The sequence below is a fragment of the Hyalella azteca genome, unplaced genomic scaffold (genome assembly GCF_000764305.2).
Source record: "Hyalella azteca isolate HAZT.00-mixed unplaced genomic scaffold, Hazt_2.0.2 contig1645, whole genome shotgun sequence".
NCBI classification, from domain to species: Eukaryota; Metazoa; Arthropoda; class Malacostraca; order Amphipoda; family Hyalellidae; genus Hyalella; species Hyalella azteca.
The window spans coordinates 702,471-717,917 of record NW_025931949.1 but is presented as its reverse complement, the minus strand read 5'-3'; the positions used below and the strand labels follow the sequence as shown (position 1 = coordinate 717,917).

The 15,447-nt window shown below is 40.5% G+C and overlaps 1 protein-coding gene across 8 annotated transcripts in view; it reads right to left on the bottom strand.

Moving 5' to 3' along the window:
- LOC108669458 (proton channel OtopLc) overlaps positions 1-15,447 on the bottom strand; it is a 121,074-nt gene that overhangs the window by 73,242 nt on the left and 32,385 nt on the right. For 3 of the 8 annotated variants that reach the window (XM_047883410.1, XM_047883416.1, XM_047883421.1), the window contains exon 1: positions 12,119-14,270. The exons of 2 other annotated variants lie outside the window; for them this stretch is intronic. In XM_047883410.1, the coding sequence (XP_047739366.1) occupies positions 12,119-14,111 (1,993 nt within the window). In that variant the 5' untranslated portion in view covers positions 14,112-14,270. Of the gene's footprint in view, positions 1-12,118; positions 14,272-15,447 lie in introns of those variants that run through there. 3 more of the 8 variants (XM_018156788.2, XM_047883424.1, XM_047883429.1) reach the window with 2 other exon arrangements.

The following is a 15,447-nucleotide window of genomic DNA, read 5'->3' as shown; positions in this document are numbered from 1 at the left end:
TAGCAGACTGCCTTTGGTGATGACAGAACCGCTGTAATTACAGGTCCCTGTGATGAAACAAACCGCACACGCTCCGTTCAAACGATAACAAAAAATTATGAACTCCGCAATACAAAATTCATTATCCACAGGGCTTCCGGCTGAACAAAGTGCGCAAGGGAAGTAAAGCATGTACGAGAGGAAACATGGAAAAATAACGTAATCCAGGAAAACGGGGATTTATTTGGTTCGTGTATATTTGATTCGGTCATGTGAACAATATCCTTACTTTACTTTGTGTATAGCGAGCTTTCGACTATATCATAAGAGTGGAACAGATAAATGTCCCTAAATGAGTCCTAAAAGTTGTGAGAAACAACTAAATTTGAAAATTTGAGTGCCTGATGTGCATATATTGTTCTCAATAAACTAAAGCTGCACAGCTGCGCAGAGCGACAATCGCAACACACACCGACTAAAGAGGCGACTCTTCATCATACATATTCGGAAGTAACTTTACATACTTCGGTATGGTATATACCTACCAAAAGTTACTTAACGCAGACACATGTATCACAACGTTTTCATAATGTAAAATTTTGTTCCGAAGAATTTTTCAAATAATGGATTTTAGGTATAAGATATTGAGGGCTGAACTAAACCTACTATCATGCAACAATTATTTTCAGAGCGTCGATGTAGTGTTTTAAAGTGGTACATTAGCAGCTTAAATCTAAAACATATCATAAATTGTCTAGAAGCCTAAAAAGTGTCACCGTATATAGAGTGAAGGAGTTCGTCAATAGGAGGCCAACAGGAGCAGGCAGTGCACGCTCAAATTTCCTCCTCCCAAGAGCATCTAAGAGGATTACGACGTGCCAGAGGAGGTAGCACTTTGTCTGACAACTTTCTCCTCACATTCTATTCCTAGTTTCAAAATAACAAAAAAAGTTGTTAAGAATCTCAAGCACCACCCTGAACCATTTCCTGTCAGTCGAGCAAAGTGAACTAGATTTTATCACATGGTAACGCAATCCGAAGTGCCACTCATGAGTGATTAAACTGTCATTGCTGAACACACAAACTCGCTGTAGCTGCACAAGCACACAAATGATGCTAGGTCTACGCAAAAGCTGGATGATTAATGAGTACAAGCACTAGTTTTGTACGGCAAACCACGCAAAGCAAATTGCAGCCTCGTACTAAAAAATAATAAAGTAAGGCAATTAGCAATTCCAAAAGAAGACGGTAAACAACTTTTTACGTTGTTGCTGGGTAAGGATCGAAGGTTAGCGCAAGGTATCGTCATTATGTTCGAAATTTTCACAATCAACCTATTGTACCAATTATAAACCTATTATTAGCAATTACCTATTATATGGATGTAATTTCAACCGAAGTGCAGCAAGCGTTAGGTTAGATCAGTGGTTCCCAGAGTGGGCGATATCGCCCCCCTAGGGGCGGTGGAAAGATTTTGGGGGGCGGTAAGGAAGAAGATCGCGTTTGGGGGCGATAGGGGGGCGGTAGTCCAAAGTCAAAGTCAGAAGTTCCAACGTTTGTTTGACGATTTGTACACAACACGTGCGCCACAAGACACCCAGCAATGGTTTTTTCACCCAGAGCTGTTTTTCTAACCTCTCGGGCTGAATATAAGGGAGTGTGAAATCAAGAATGACGGTGAAATGAAAAAAAAACTCTCAAACGAAGGTAAAATCGAAAAATTTTTAGAAGCTAAAAAATCACCGTTTGGTAGTTAGGAATGTATATTCAAAATTTCGTTCAAATCTATTCAGTATTTTGGAAGAAATTCTTTGATCGCTGCGAATTTCGGCCTTTAGCGCAATATAACTCACCAATGTAGGTGAAATTTAAAATATTTTGCGAGCTAAAAATGACCGTTAGGTTCTGATGAATACATGTTCCAAGTTTTATTGAGCTGCGTTCATTAGTTTGGGAGATATTATTTGATAATTAAATTTGGACATTGGTCGTGCGATCGACTGGCCATGAGTCCGCGGCCGTAAATTTGCCCGAGACGTCCTAGGTTTCTAGTGCTGAAACAGTTAAAACTTAAAACAGCTTAAAAACATATTGGTTCACTAAATGGGGTTCTATTTGTGAAATACACATTTGTGTTTAACCTTTATCTTTTAAAATTGCAGCGTACAAAATTTCAAGAAAGAGGCGTATGTTTTTTTATGTGTCTGTGGGGGGCGCTAGAAGTTAACTAGGGAGTCAAAGGGGGCACCAGCCTGAAAAAGTTTGGGAACCACTGGGTTAGATTGAACGGTGCGGCAGCCCTGCTCCAACCGCAGATAATGTAGGTCGAAGGGCGCGCAACCGCGTGCTTTATCGCACTCACGGGACCGCCATAATAATTGATAATTTCTCTTTGGACGGCGGGAAGTGTCGGGACAATCAGCTAATGTTGTGCTGTGCGATCGCTTTTGTCGTGCGTACCGTGAAATCGAACGTTCGGTTGGAGACATCTGTGGTTCTCGATGAATGATTAAAGCTCCATGTAGATTTAGTGAGAATATTTGTAGCTATTTTGCTACGTACAACTAAATCGATTGAACAATATGCACCTGAACGATCAACTTCTTATTTGTGCGCAAGATATGCTTCTTGATCTGAATACGGCACTGGTATACATGTTGTTAGGGATCACAATAGGGTTCGTTAAATTTGTCATTTCCGTTTTGATTCACCACCGACGATTTCGCAAATAAATGTTTACTTATTTGTCATTGCTACGTGATCCACCACAGAGGTTAGTACCTGCATTGTTTATCGTGTTAAACTTCGTGTTGATATAGTGGTGGCCTTTTTGATGATATTTAATATTATTATTTATATTAGTTTTTATGTCTGTTTTATTCATTTGTTAGAGTTCCGGTAATTCAAGTCCTTGATTTGTATTTATTCTTGCTTTTCAGCGAGGCTCCGAACCTAGGATTCTTAAAGGTTGAAAGTGAAAGGCTAATTAGACACACGGTTTATAGTTTTGTTTTCTTGGATTTATCGTTCATTTATTATTATAGTTCTTTCTTTATCAGTTTTTATTCATCCTTTTTATTTGCGATCATTGGCCAAGTGTTTGGGGTTAGAATGCTTATTTATTGAATAGTCCCCAACAATGTGGCTAACAGAAGCCTGGGGTGCAGAACCGACGTAGAAAAAGATCGAAAATGGTTCTTTGCACGCTCGCGCGCGCCATTTGTACATAGGATGCATGCAGCGCCTTAATTTCCCGTCTCCAACCCAGAAAACAAAGGAACCAAGATCGCTCTTCGCTCAAGAACAACAGTCATCAGGAGAAAGCTACCAGAGCAAAAAAACTCAGATCGTGCATTTTGGAAAAGAGAACGTCATATGAAGATGTGCTTGAAATTTCGCCAACAGAGAAATGTCGCAGGCTGATGAGTTTTTCTTCATTTAGTCACAGAAAAAACAAGTAGGAAAAAACAAGTAGGATCATTTCTTGAATGTGAAATATCGGGCCGAGAGTCAAGTTTCCTCCACCCGTTCTTATCTAATATAACTGCTTTGATATTCCGAGCTGACTTTGGACTAACTCATGTAAAATATGGTAAATACAACTGAAACAAGTTTCGAAATTCAATGACTCGAAAAAACCGCCTAATTTACTCGCACAACATTCAGTGAACACGTGGCTTATAATTTTAACACAGTTTCATGGCAACATGCTTCAAGAAAGTCCACACAGTTCAATTCCGTTCGAATCTATAGCCAGCGCGCCGATTATTATAAGAGTAGACTACACGGCAGATATTGACCGTGTTCGCCTGCACGAGTTCCGCACAGTGCACAGCTCGTGACAGTATGAATTATTAATCAGTCTTCTATATACAACGTACTTCAACAGCTGTGCCGCACGCACCTGTCGCAGAGCATACCATACCATTTGAAGTACGACAATATTCTTTGTTATCAAGCGACGTATATACGATCACGATTCTGCCGAATAAGCAAGCCTCAGTAACCGAAAAACCGAGCACAATAGCGCCTTTTCTTCCATAAATGAGAAAATGCGCTAAAAAGCTAGAACAAATTTCTCTGTTCCTCGGGTTTCACATGGAAACTAACACCAAGAGTCTTCGCTAACATGAAAGATCGACAGCGCGGCATCCTCTGCTCCGGAGAGCCTATGTTGGAGCCTCACACGACCACGCCTATGTAATGCTAAAGCAAGTGCAGGGTCGTAAACTGCCTGTCACATGGAAGGCGGCGATAAGCATTTGGACTAGACACAAGCTAATGGAAGTCAAGGCAAATATGGAATTATTATTATATGGAATTATTCCGAGTACAATTGAGCGAAAATTAGATATCATTGAATCGAGAGCAATACTATTAGAGTTTGCTCAAATATTAATGCATCATTTGTGCACCTTTAATTAATTTTCAACTCTTCAGATCTAGAAGTTGAGAAAAGGGAATGGAAAACAATGACGGCGAGCGAATTGACAATTTTCCGTGGAGCCGGAGAGTCAACAAGTCTGGAAGGCCGTCGCCGCGTCGGCTGCCGCGGTCGTCTACTAGAGAGAAAAGCTGCACTTCTGGCGACTCAAAGAGAGCAATACGCCACCATTGACCCACTTAGCAGTGAGCTCTCTAAAGAGTGAACGTTGCAACGTGATTCGGGTGCTATATTCAAAAAGGAAGTTATCTTTGAAAATTCTGAAAAAATCCGACAAATATATAAAAAATTCGGCAATTACCAAAATTTCAAATGAAATTTATAGCGATTGATGAATAATATTATATTTAAATGGATTGAATAGTAATGATAATCAATTCTATCATTGTATCCAGATTTTTATTCATGCAATACTTGGTTTCTTATTTTCACTGCTACTTGGCTCGGCACGTAGAAGATTTTAAGGAACATGACCAGTTTCCAGAGGAGCGGAAGTCTCCGGCCCGCCATCCACTCACTCGTAAATAAGGACGTCCTCTTAGTCAGTGGCTCTCAGCCGTGGCTTCAGTAAAAGCGCGCTGTGCTTCAGTAGGCTAACCCATCACTTCAGTTAACCTCAGGAAGACCAGGTATTACGTACTGTACGTTATGGAAAGTCGAGTTTTGGATCGATAAAATTCTCGGTGATCGGGCATTTTCACGACTAGTTGATGATTATGGATTCGTGTCACCCATAAAAATCCCCGAAATTGCAATTGCTGCTTTGATATGCGCACAACACAATGCTCCAACGCCTGAATTTGACTACTACTCAGAAGTTTCAAGGCGATGGAGTTCAACTTTAATGTTTAGCGCATCTCTCTTCCTGAGAGCGACACAGTCCCTTTAACGCCAGAAGTGTTAGTGTTATCGATACAATTGTCAAAGAAATCGAAACACTAAATTTAATAAGATAAATTTCAGCTAATAATTCTAATTTCAAGAGCAATGTTACTGAGAGAAAATACTCAAATGCTAATTAAACTCAGTGCCGAGCATTTTACATAGTAAGACTCCAGAATTCCATTGCAATTTTTTGCTTTTTCAAGCCTAAGTCTAAAACTGGCCTGGGCGTTCACAATTTCCATAAAATTTATCGATGTTGGTCCGGCGGAGTGTCCCAATACATGAAATTAGCATACACTACGCACGGCAACACACTCTTTCTGAACAGCGGTCTGGGTCCCTAGAAGGAGCTCGAATAAAAATTTCCGGTACCAGAGACCTTCATGAAATACTTCTATTCTAGTCTACTCTAGATGGGAGAAACAGGCTCTTCATATTAGAAAAACTTCTAAGGAGATTTTAGCACTTTGTGCGCAATGAAATTACACCTGTCATGTTCCAGCCAGAATCAGCGGCCACTGCGGCCGCATGGAGATGCAGTTTTGAAACGTTGAAGCGCTGCTTTTCCCCGACACTCGTTACAGTTTGCTTGTTTATTCGCCTCATTCAATGTAGCCATGGCAGCAATTTACATTTATTGTTCTTCATCCTGATAAAATTGTTTACACCACAAAAACTTTCAAAGTTACTTTTTATATTGCCATGTCCGACAAAACTCAAACACACGGGCTGCACTTTAACGGCCGGGTGCTTCATCAAAGATTCCCTCCACTAGGTCGCGGAATAAGACTCCGTTTATTCAGTTTACTGTTCACCGAAAGCGGTGGAATTTCCGTTTAGACTATTTTAGAAAAGGAAAAGCCTTCGTACGGGTTTTCACAAGATATCGTGCGCGACGTTTTTAATTGCTATGTAGTCGGCACGAGAATCTATAAGAAAGTAATTTCAGGTTGTTATGTTTGAATTTTACATGTCTGATTAAAAAGATGTTCATATTTTTCATATCATCGCGCTTTATTTTCTGCAAAGCCATTTCAACGTAACGTTTGTGCGAAGTGCAAGCGAAACAACTCGACCGCAATAACAAATCATATTTCTCTAAGCACAAGAAAAAATATGATTTGAGACATTTAACATTATCCAGTGAGAGTTGACCAACAACGTCACATATTGAATTATCCGTCCGTAACGTACAGATTCGATTGCTTATGTAGATTTGAGTAACAAATTACAGAATCGCAATATTGACCAATTCTTCGGAATACGTAACTCAAATCATCAATCAGTTCATTTCAAACAACAATACGCTGAGACTTCCGTCAAGCCTATATCTACGGTCCGTGCTCTGCTCAACAGTCTCATATTACGAACAATGTGAGTAACATCTATAGTGTACAAACGTACTATGAGTTCTCGTAATTTTGTTCCTATTTCATATTTCCCTACATTTCTTATAACTTCAACTTACAAAATATAAGTCGTTCACTATAGTTCAGTTAAGAATGTTGTATGCACTCGGGACCTGACAATTGTTTTCTGTCACAGTGCGATAGCTAGAGCTAAAAATGTGATATAATATACATAATCAAAAATACCTTCACAACAGGTGCTTTAAAAATACATTCACGAGAGTAAACGCTCAAGTGAACTTCTGTTTTTTTTTTCAGTCAACTGGCGCCAACGGAAGCAAGGCGTAAAATCATACTTCCGGTGGTAGCCTCCAACTAAAAATCTATATGGGCAAACTGCCATCTAAGGCGCACGTGGTCAATGATCATTTGGGTCACGAAGGCAACGATGACATCGATCAGCGAGCGTCTGGTGCAAATACGCACAATGCAGCGCACTGAGCAACCATGCATTCAAAGGACAAAAATGCAAACTCAGCTAATCAGCAAGCTATTGAAAAGTGAAAGCCAAAGCTAATTCCAATGACAAATTCGGGATTCGGGCGATTGCTTAGACTTAATTTTGTGTATCAAGTAAATTGGATAACAACTTTCTTTTAAGTACTTTAACTAATGATACACAGACGAATTCAGCAATCGTTTACATGTGTCGTGATATTTGAAAGTTTGGAATGCGTGATTATTGGTCGATAGCGACCAATAATCACAACAATAACACAATAATTTGTTATGGTTGCAACTGTGACTAGCTTCGATGCTTCCTGTTCTTAATAGAAATTTTTCCAGAAATTGCTGCAGGAAGAATAACACTGTAAATATTAATAAATCTTGAAAACAACTACGTGTTTCGTGACAATACGCAGCCTGATCATGCTACCGACAAGGTTTAAATCAAACGATCTGGGTAAGAAAAAATCAAGTTACGGAGAAACACTAGTACGATCAAATACGGAGACATTTCAAAATTAAAACACACCCAGCCCCTGCACCAACCGTCAAAGCAATCCATCGCTAGTCGCGTTCCGTTTTTTGAACAACAAGGATAAAACCAAGCTTCTAGCGTCTTCTTTTGTAGTTTATCATAATTTTGATGCAGCTGTACGTGATGAGGCACCTAAGCACGAATCCTCATGTCATAAATTTTCTTTCTTTTCACGAGTTGAAATTTCAACTTGTCCGGTCTTGGCTTAATTAAGCCTGGTTGAATTATCGACAAAACCAATTTCTGAGAGAGAATCGTTTCAGCCGAGAATCTATTTTAAAGAGAGAATAGATTATCGTTTAGAGAATCTATTTAAAAAAGCTGTTTGCACAGTTAAACATGCGGAGTCAGTATAAAGCAGGAATCCTTCAGGATTCATGCCATCAACTGAATCTTGCTAACTATAATTACATGAAATCTGTCACCAGAGCAGTTAAAAAAATTTGATTGGGCTATTAAAAAAGTATGACTAAGTTGTACCTGGAGAAATTCAATTTATTAAAAAATAAAGCATGTTAAAATGAAGAAAAAACGATTTTTTACGATAGGAAAAATCATTAGGCGAATTCATATCTGATATCCGCGATAACAAGTAACGTCTTTCTATCATTCCTTTCGTTCAGGTATTTTGCCTCGAACGTTTTATTTCATAATGCGATTAACGCGCCGATTCAAATGTAATCCAGCGAATCTGTGAGCACATCAAACGAGTTTCAAGCATTCAATCTATGAACATTTATAGTTTTCATCTTAATTTTTCATTCTCCATCTTCAAGGGATAACCAAGGCATAAGTAAATACATATTGCGGCAACATCCATAACCTACTCTACGCATACGTTATTCTTACTGGTAAGCTTCCATGATAAAACTCGAAGATGTGCTTCCTCTTTAGTGTCGCTTCCCCAGGCAATAAGGCTGAGCAGCAACCATGCAAGTCATAACGATCGAGCAGGCCCTTATAGGTGACGATCCAATACTGTAAATGGGTAGCCTCTTCTCAGGGCTCGCCAAAGTTCAAGCAACATTAATGGAATGATATTAAATTTCCGGCGCAATGTATTGAGGTTACTCCATACATTGTGTAGTCTCTTTTCAGACCACCAAAAATAGAATAGTATTGATTTTAGGGTGGTTCTTAAATGAGAAAATCAATATTCACACGCCATGATCAATTGGATCATAACGTAATTATAATAAACCGCTAGCCGTTAGAACTTGAAAAGAGGCCAGTACACTAAAATAGAAAGAAAAATTCCTCAACTTCCAAAAAATGCTAAATGGAAGCCGTCAAAATTAACTGCAACTTGCATTAGGAACAGCAGTCTGTTCCTAATGCAAGTTGCAGTTAATTTAAATCGCTCAGCTGTTCTTGTCTAACGAGAAGCACAGAACGGACAGACGACAGAAGTTGTTGCTTGCAGGCACGTTAGGTCACGGCTATGTTTAGGGTACCGTCTGCATGAACGGTTCTCAGTCTAAGCAGACGTGTGGCATCATAATCAAGCGTGATCAGAGCCCTTCATCATCAATTTTGCATCGATACAATTAAGAAAGATTAAGTGCGCATAATACCCGTTGCAGCTTAAAAAAGGTTGGTTGTACAATAAATACTTTTCGCATCGTTTTAAGCAAGGGCATTTAACTTGCAAAGATCTGCATATAAAAGATCTGCGACGAATAATAATAGAAATTTTTAAGAAAATCGCTGTTATCACAAGAAAGACATCTACATAAAAAATATCAGCACCACTTACATGATAAAAAAAATACGCTCTAACGGTTCCCACACCGGTAAAACTTGACTAGATAATTATTTTACGATGTATCATAAAACTCCATTGTTTGTCTAAAAATTACTACATTTCACGATCTCCAGACGAAAATTCGTGTTGAATAGTTGATCTTCTAAATCACAATCATTTGACAGTGATTTTTGCGAACTTCCAATGATTGAAGGCTTTTTTTTAATCTTGACAAAGATCGAAATAAAAATTATCTTCCTGAGCCAAGCCCAGCATTCAAGCTGCAAAAACTTTACACTTTAACCGCCACTCCCTGTCCGTCCTCCATCACGCAATCCAGGCTTAGAAGTGCAACGTTCTTGCATCCCTTCTACAAAAGCTCTAATAAATCGCGAGACTCAATCGAACACCGTCAGTATCTTACACGTAAAATACGACACAAAACAGAATGTAATTAGTTTTCACAAGAGACGTTAGAGCGATGTTTGGAATGTTGGTTGCGTTGGCGGATCCACTACATAGACATAATTGCCTAAAGAATACTAAAAAAGTATATATCGTTGTTTCTCAGGTATCCTTGAGGCCGACCCGACGTCAAATAACGAGTTTACGCAGGCGCGCAATGGGCAGTTAAAGAGACGTCTGACAACGCCTCCAACGCGTCGAGCAAACAGCGCAAACGTCGTACACAGCGTAGAATAAACGAATATTTTTCGTGATAAGTTAAGAATATGCAGACTATCCATGTAACCAACGTCCACCATTGATCCAATACAGCCGTGACAGCATTTATCATAGAGGAATCATTCGGGTGTATGCCATGTATGAGAACGACTTTTTCGCTTATTGACGCATATTAAAGTCATTTTATTCTCAATAAAATTGCGAGTCAATCATTTGAAAAATCACATTTTCTCCACAATTTCAGAAACCGCCTCATCCAGTCTAACATAATTTGATTAAATACTTAAGAGCTCGAGCTAATTTTTCTCAGTCACGAAAAAGGTTCAAGTTTCTCTCATGGCATTCAAATACATAATAATGAAAGTTATAATTTAGCTTCGTAGAAGTACTTATAATGATTGCATTTGCGTAACATGACATTGATTGTCCTCCCCAAGCAGAGGAAATTAGTCCAGCAATTGCTCTGATGAAAGAAAATATATAAAAGAAAAATAGTCTAAATTTTGGTCATTTCAATTTGTGTAATTTAGTTGTTAAGGCCGTTAAAATTAATGATAATCAAATATCAAGAACATTGAACAAGTCAAAAAGCCTAAAAATTCAAGAAAAAAATCATCAGATTCCAAGAAAAAATCAAAATCTTCAGGGGAATGCGTGCTAACAACTTTAATGAATAGAAATTGTGCTCCAGGGAGCAGTTCTCATAAACTATAGATATGGCTTTAATTATAGCTTGTTAGCGCAACGCCACTAGTAGCTAAGACGATCTATTTAGATTTTAGCCTAGAGATGCTAATGAGCTGCCAAGCTACCAGTTAACGGAGGAAAATATTTTAAACGAGTTAATTAGCCTATTAAGTCCTATTAAGTAGGAAAACGCTAATGATATTGGGATGAACTGAGTTACGCAAGTTGTAGTGCTATATTAGAAGATTCGGTTGAATAATCTCGCATAAGTTGAAACAGCTTGGGATACGGTTTATGAGAGCAGATAGTGCGTGGTACCGTTATAATAATTTCTCCGAATAAGGCTTTAGCTTCAAATATTCGTATCGGAAAAAGCATTCTAGTAAGCATTTGTATCGGAAAAAATTAGATTTGAAAATAAAATATAATTCAGGCACTCGCACGAATTCAGGTAACGTACCAGAATTTGTTAAACACATTCTTATAAAGACCCTTTGGTGTGATCTGCAAGCAATTTCTGTGCAAAATTGGGTGTTATTTACGTCATATAAACACATTTCGTATATTTAAATAGAATACAGGAACAATAACTTAGTTCTTAGTTACAAGCCTTTTAATTAAGGCTTGAAACTTCCAGCTGCGGAAGCGACAGTTTGCCTTTAATATCGTCGGCGGCACCGCCAGGTAGCGCTCCTCGCAATTTTGCACGTGGAATAAAATAGCCTCGAACGGCTGTATTGGGGGAACTTTAACTGCAGCAAAAATGATGCATGTATGTGCCTATGTGCCTGGAATAAATAATTGCGTAAAACAACCAAAGTTAAGGAAGCACCGATTGGCGTTATAAGTTCGCACTTTTATCCATAATCCATAAATTGTGGGAGGCGAATTTTACCGGTGAAAAATGCTGGAAATGATTATATGCGCTAGGAAAGTCGATACAAAATAGAAAGTGCAAGAGACAAAACAGTTAATACTACAATGGAAACTTTTAATGACGTCCAATTAGGGAGAAATCAACAAATAAAATTATGCGAACTATCTAAAAAACTGAAAATTCGGATTAATAGGTGACATTGACTCTCAGCTGCACCACCAGCTCTATCAATTCAAATTTTAAACGGTGAATTGCGATTGAATTTCAAGGTACGAATGTTCAAGGGTTAGCAGCCACTGATGGAAAAAAATAAGCGGAGTTAAAAGAGTACGAATCTAAAGCGTAAGGAAGATAACAAAACTATAGAAGATGAGACACCGAGTGATAAGTCGGTACCTACATGCAGCATCAATCAGCTGACACTGACCTGCAGCAATGATGACTCTGTGACCAGGATCCAATGCTGCTTCTGCGGCCGAAAGTAGCCTCAGGGCCTCAGGATCGTGGTCTACGACCGCCTTCTGCAGGAGCGTGTACTCGTCGACGACGGCAGCGTATTCCTGCTCATGGTATCCTGCAGATCCTTCTCCTCCACTTTCCGAACAGCCAGTTAGGGCCGAGGCCGAGCTGCTGTGAGTACTGTGAAGACTACGGACGCTGTCACGTCTCTCGCCCAAGTCAGGCGAAGACGTCACAGGAAGTCCCGCCAAGTAAGCGTGAACCTCCGGCCTCACTCTTATTCTCACTATCTGTCCAGACGCCTTGCCTGGAACGGCAACAACGCAGTCATCGGCCTCGCCAGATTTAGATCTGCCCTCAGGTCTGGCATTGCCTGGGGCAGATCTATGCACGTTTTTTGACTCGCCACTTTGGGTGTGTTTGAGGATAGGTGGGGAACATGTGGTCGCAGGTCCGGACGCCACGCTGCCTGATATTCTTGACGACTGCATGCGCTCAATGCTATGTCTACCGCCCCCTTCGTCTGGGGGGCGGATGCCCCTATCTACGTAGCTACCCTGGCGCGTAATGAGAGCACCTGGCGTTTGAGCCTGGCTCCTTAAAGTTGACAGGTTTGGTGTCGGTACCCAGTCGAGCTTTGCCCCTCCGCCTGGCTGGCAAACCCAAACAAGTGCTCCGCTTTCTCGTTCAACACCGCGTCGGGAACGTGTACTGTCCTTTGGGCGACGTACGACGGCGTCACTTGACGTTCTCGGGAAGCTGGTATGCTGTGAAGGAGCTCCAAACGAACTCTGATTTCTGAAGACTCCCTGGCCAGAGAACGGACTGGTTTTGGTGTCACGACTTTTACTGAATACGTGTTCTGTTAACTGATGCTGATTCAAGTTAGAAACGTTTGGAGACGCATTAGATGAACTACTTGTGCTACTTTTCCCTGGTATGGGCGGCTTTTCCCCTAAATCAAATTTTTCCCTGCTATCATTTTCCTCCACTTCGTTTTTAAATTTTATTTTTGGAGAACTCTGAGGTTTCCCCTCTTCACTTTTCTGTTTCGAAGGTCGTTTTAAGATACCGGAAAGACTAGGAGAAGAAGAATCTTGACGAGTCCAAGCAGGAGGCTCTTTTAAATCATATGGCGTCTCTGATTCCTCGCCTATGGGCTGAGATCTAAGATCGCGAGAATTCAAAGGTTCATTGTAAATTTCATCCTTCGTTGGCGCAGACGGCAACACTGAGGTCGGCGGAGTATTGTATTTAGGCTGAACGTAAGACGTAACTTTGACCTTGGCAATGCGCTGACCACCACCTACACTGGCATCACAGACACTCGACTGCAAGTATAATTGTTGCTCAGCTACTTGATTCTGTTCATGAACTAATGGTCGAAGCGGAAGCCTCAGACTAAGTTCATTATATGACTGCGGTGGAGCGAACGGCGGCAGCACGCGCACCCCTCCAGCTGCAGCAACGGTTCGATCTTGACTGGCGGGACCACCGGAGTAAAGGCCACCCTCGTTTGCCGCGTCGCTCGCCCCCCTCGATGCTGCATCTCTGGCCACTGAATCTGCAGCCTCTTTACGACCCTCCCTGGCATGATGAATATTCCTCTCACCAACGTGAGGTAGAAAATGTTTTCCTGTATCTTCAGTCTGCGTTGTAGCAGTCATCAGCGTCTTCTGGTCTTGCGTGCCTTGTCTTTCAGTCAAAGATCCGCTTTCCAGACTCGTCCTCTCGTCGTCTCCTTCTTCTCCTGATGCTGCCTTCAACATTTCGGCGGCCTTCCATTCCCAGTAAGTGCGTCCTCGGCGACCCTCGATCCGTGCCCGCTGATAGCTGCCCAGGAAGGTGCTGGGGCCGGTGCCCTGGGCAGGCTGCCACTGGTCTGGATTCCAGCGCCCCATCTGCCTCGGTCCAGGTTGAAGACCAGCATTCGGGCCCTTTGCTTCGCCAGATTTCTCCATTTGCAGGTCTTGCTTTTGCCACCTTCTCTTTTACTGTAAGCTTGTAAATAATTTCACCTCATTTTCTTTTCTCTCGCAGTGGTCTCATCGTATAGGAACTCGCGCACTAAGACTCAGCACTCATGGTGTCACAGAACCCAAAAAAAATAAAAACAGAAAGAAAAAATGGCCTGCAATAAAAATTTAGCCCGTGAAATAAAAAATCATCAGAATCAAATGAATGGTGATTTTATATTATTAACTTGACAAACGGGAAACTTTATTAAGTTAATGGGAAACTTTAAACAAATATCATAACATCTATAACAGATATTCACTAGGGTGAACACAGAAACACACAGACATACATGAACATAAACACAAAAATCACAGAACACGCATACACGTTAGCACATATATACATAGACATACAGTACATTCACATAAATAACAAATACGAAGAACATTCATACACGAGAATGATGGGATGATCGACTCTGATGGTAACTTCGCAAGATCCTCATATTTGAAGAAAATTTACTCATTATGTTAAGGCTTCTATATCACGTTATCGAGCTACAATCTTAGCCACGCACAAGTCGGAGGGAAGTAACAAAGGAGAGACACTTCTGGGAACATTATGGCATGTGGGGCTGTCCGTAGAAGATTCTTTGAAAGGAGAACTTGTACTCGTGCAGTGAAATATGAACGAATATTGGCTTAACCGTAAAGATCAGCGTTCTACCGAACCTGCTGGAATATTGCAAACCCGCAATATTTACGACAGGATCATTGTTCAAATTGTGTCTGTCGGCAACGATCGCTGCGTGTTGGCTACGCTTTTGTTAATCTTCCGATCGCAACAGAAAGAAAAATTAGTATCTATCTTAAACGTTCTTATTGCTTAAGCCGCCACGAATATTTATCGTTCGATATTGATTCATGAAGGTCGCAACCTGAATCAGAATTTATTTTCATATTGTGCACAAAAAAAAACAGAGTGGGAAATTTTTCGATCGCCAAGAATCTGGTTCATTTTCTATCATTTAAATGTCTTTCCTATTTCATCGACTACAAGTCTCGTTTAATTGGCTATCAAAGTGTGAGCTAAATATTTGTAATGACATTGACTATTAAATTAGACTGAACATGAATTAAAACGTTCATGCTGTCGATTGAATGAAATTTCGCATTAGGATGCAGGGCTGATGTTGTGGTCTCGCATGCAAAAGAGCCTCATAGAGCGGAAAAATTACATGTATTTAGGGACCCATGGGGCTGCTAATGGCTGCTAATTGCTGTGCCGCAGTAATAAAAAAAACCTGCCCTGCCGTTTAACAAGTGAGGGAACAAAGAT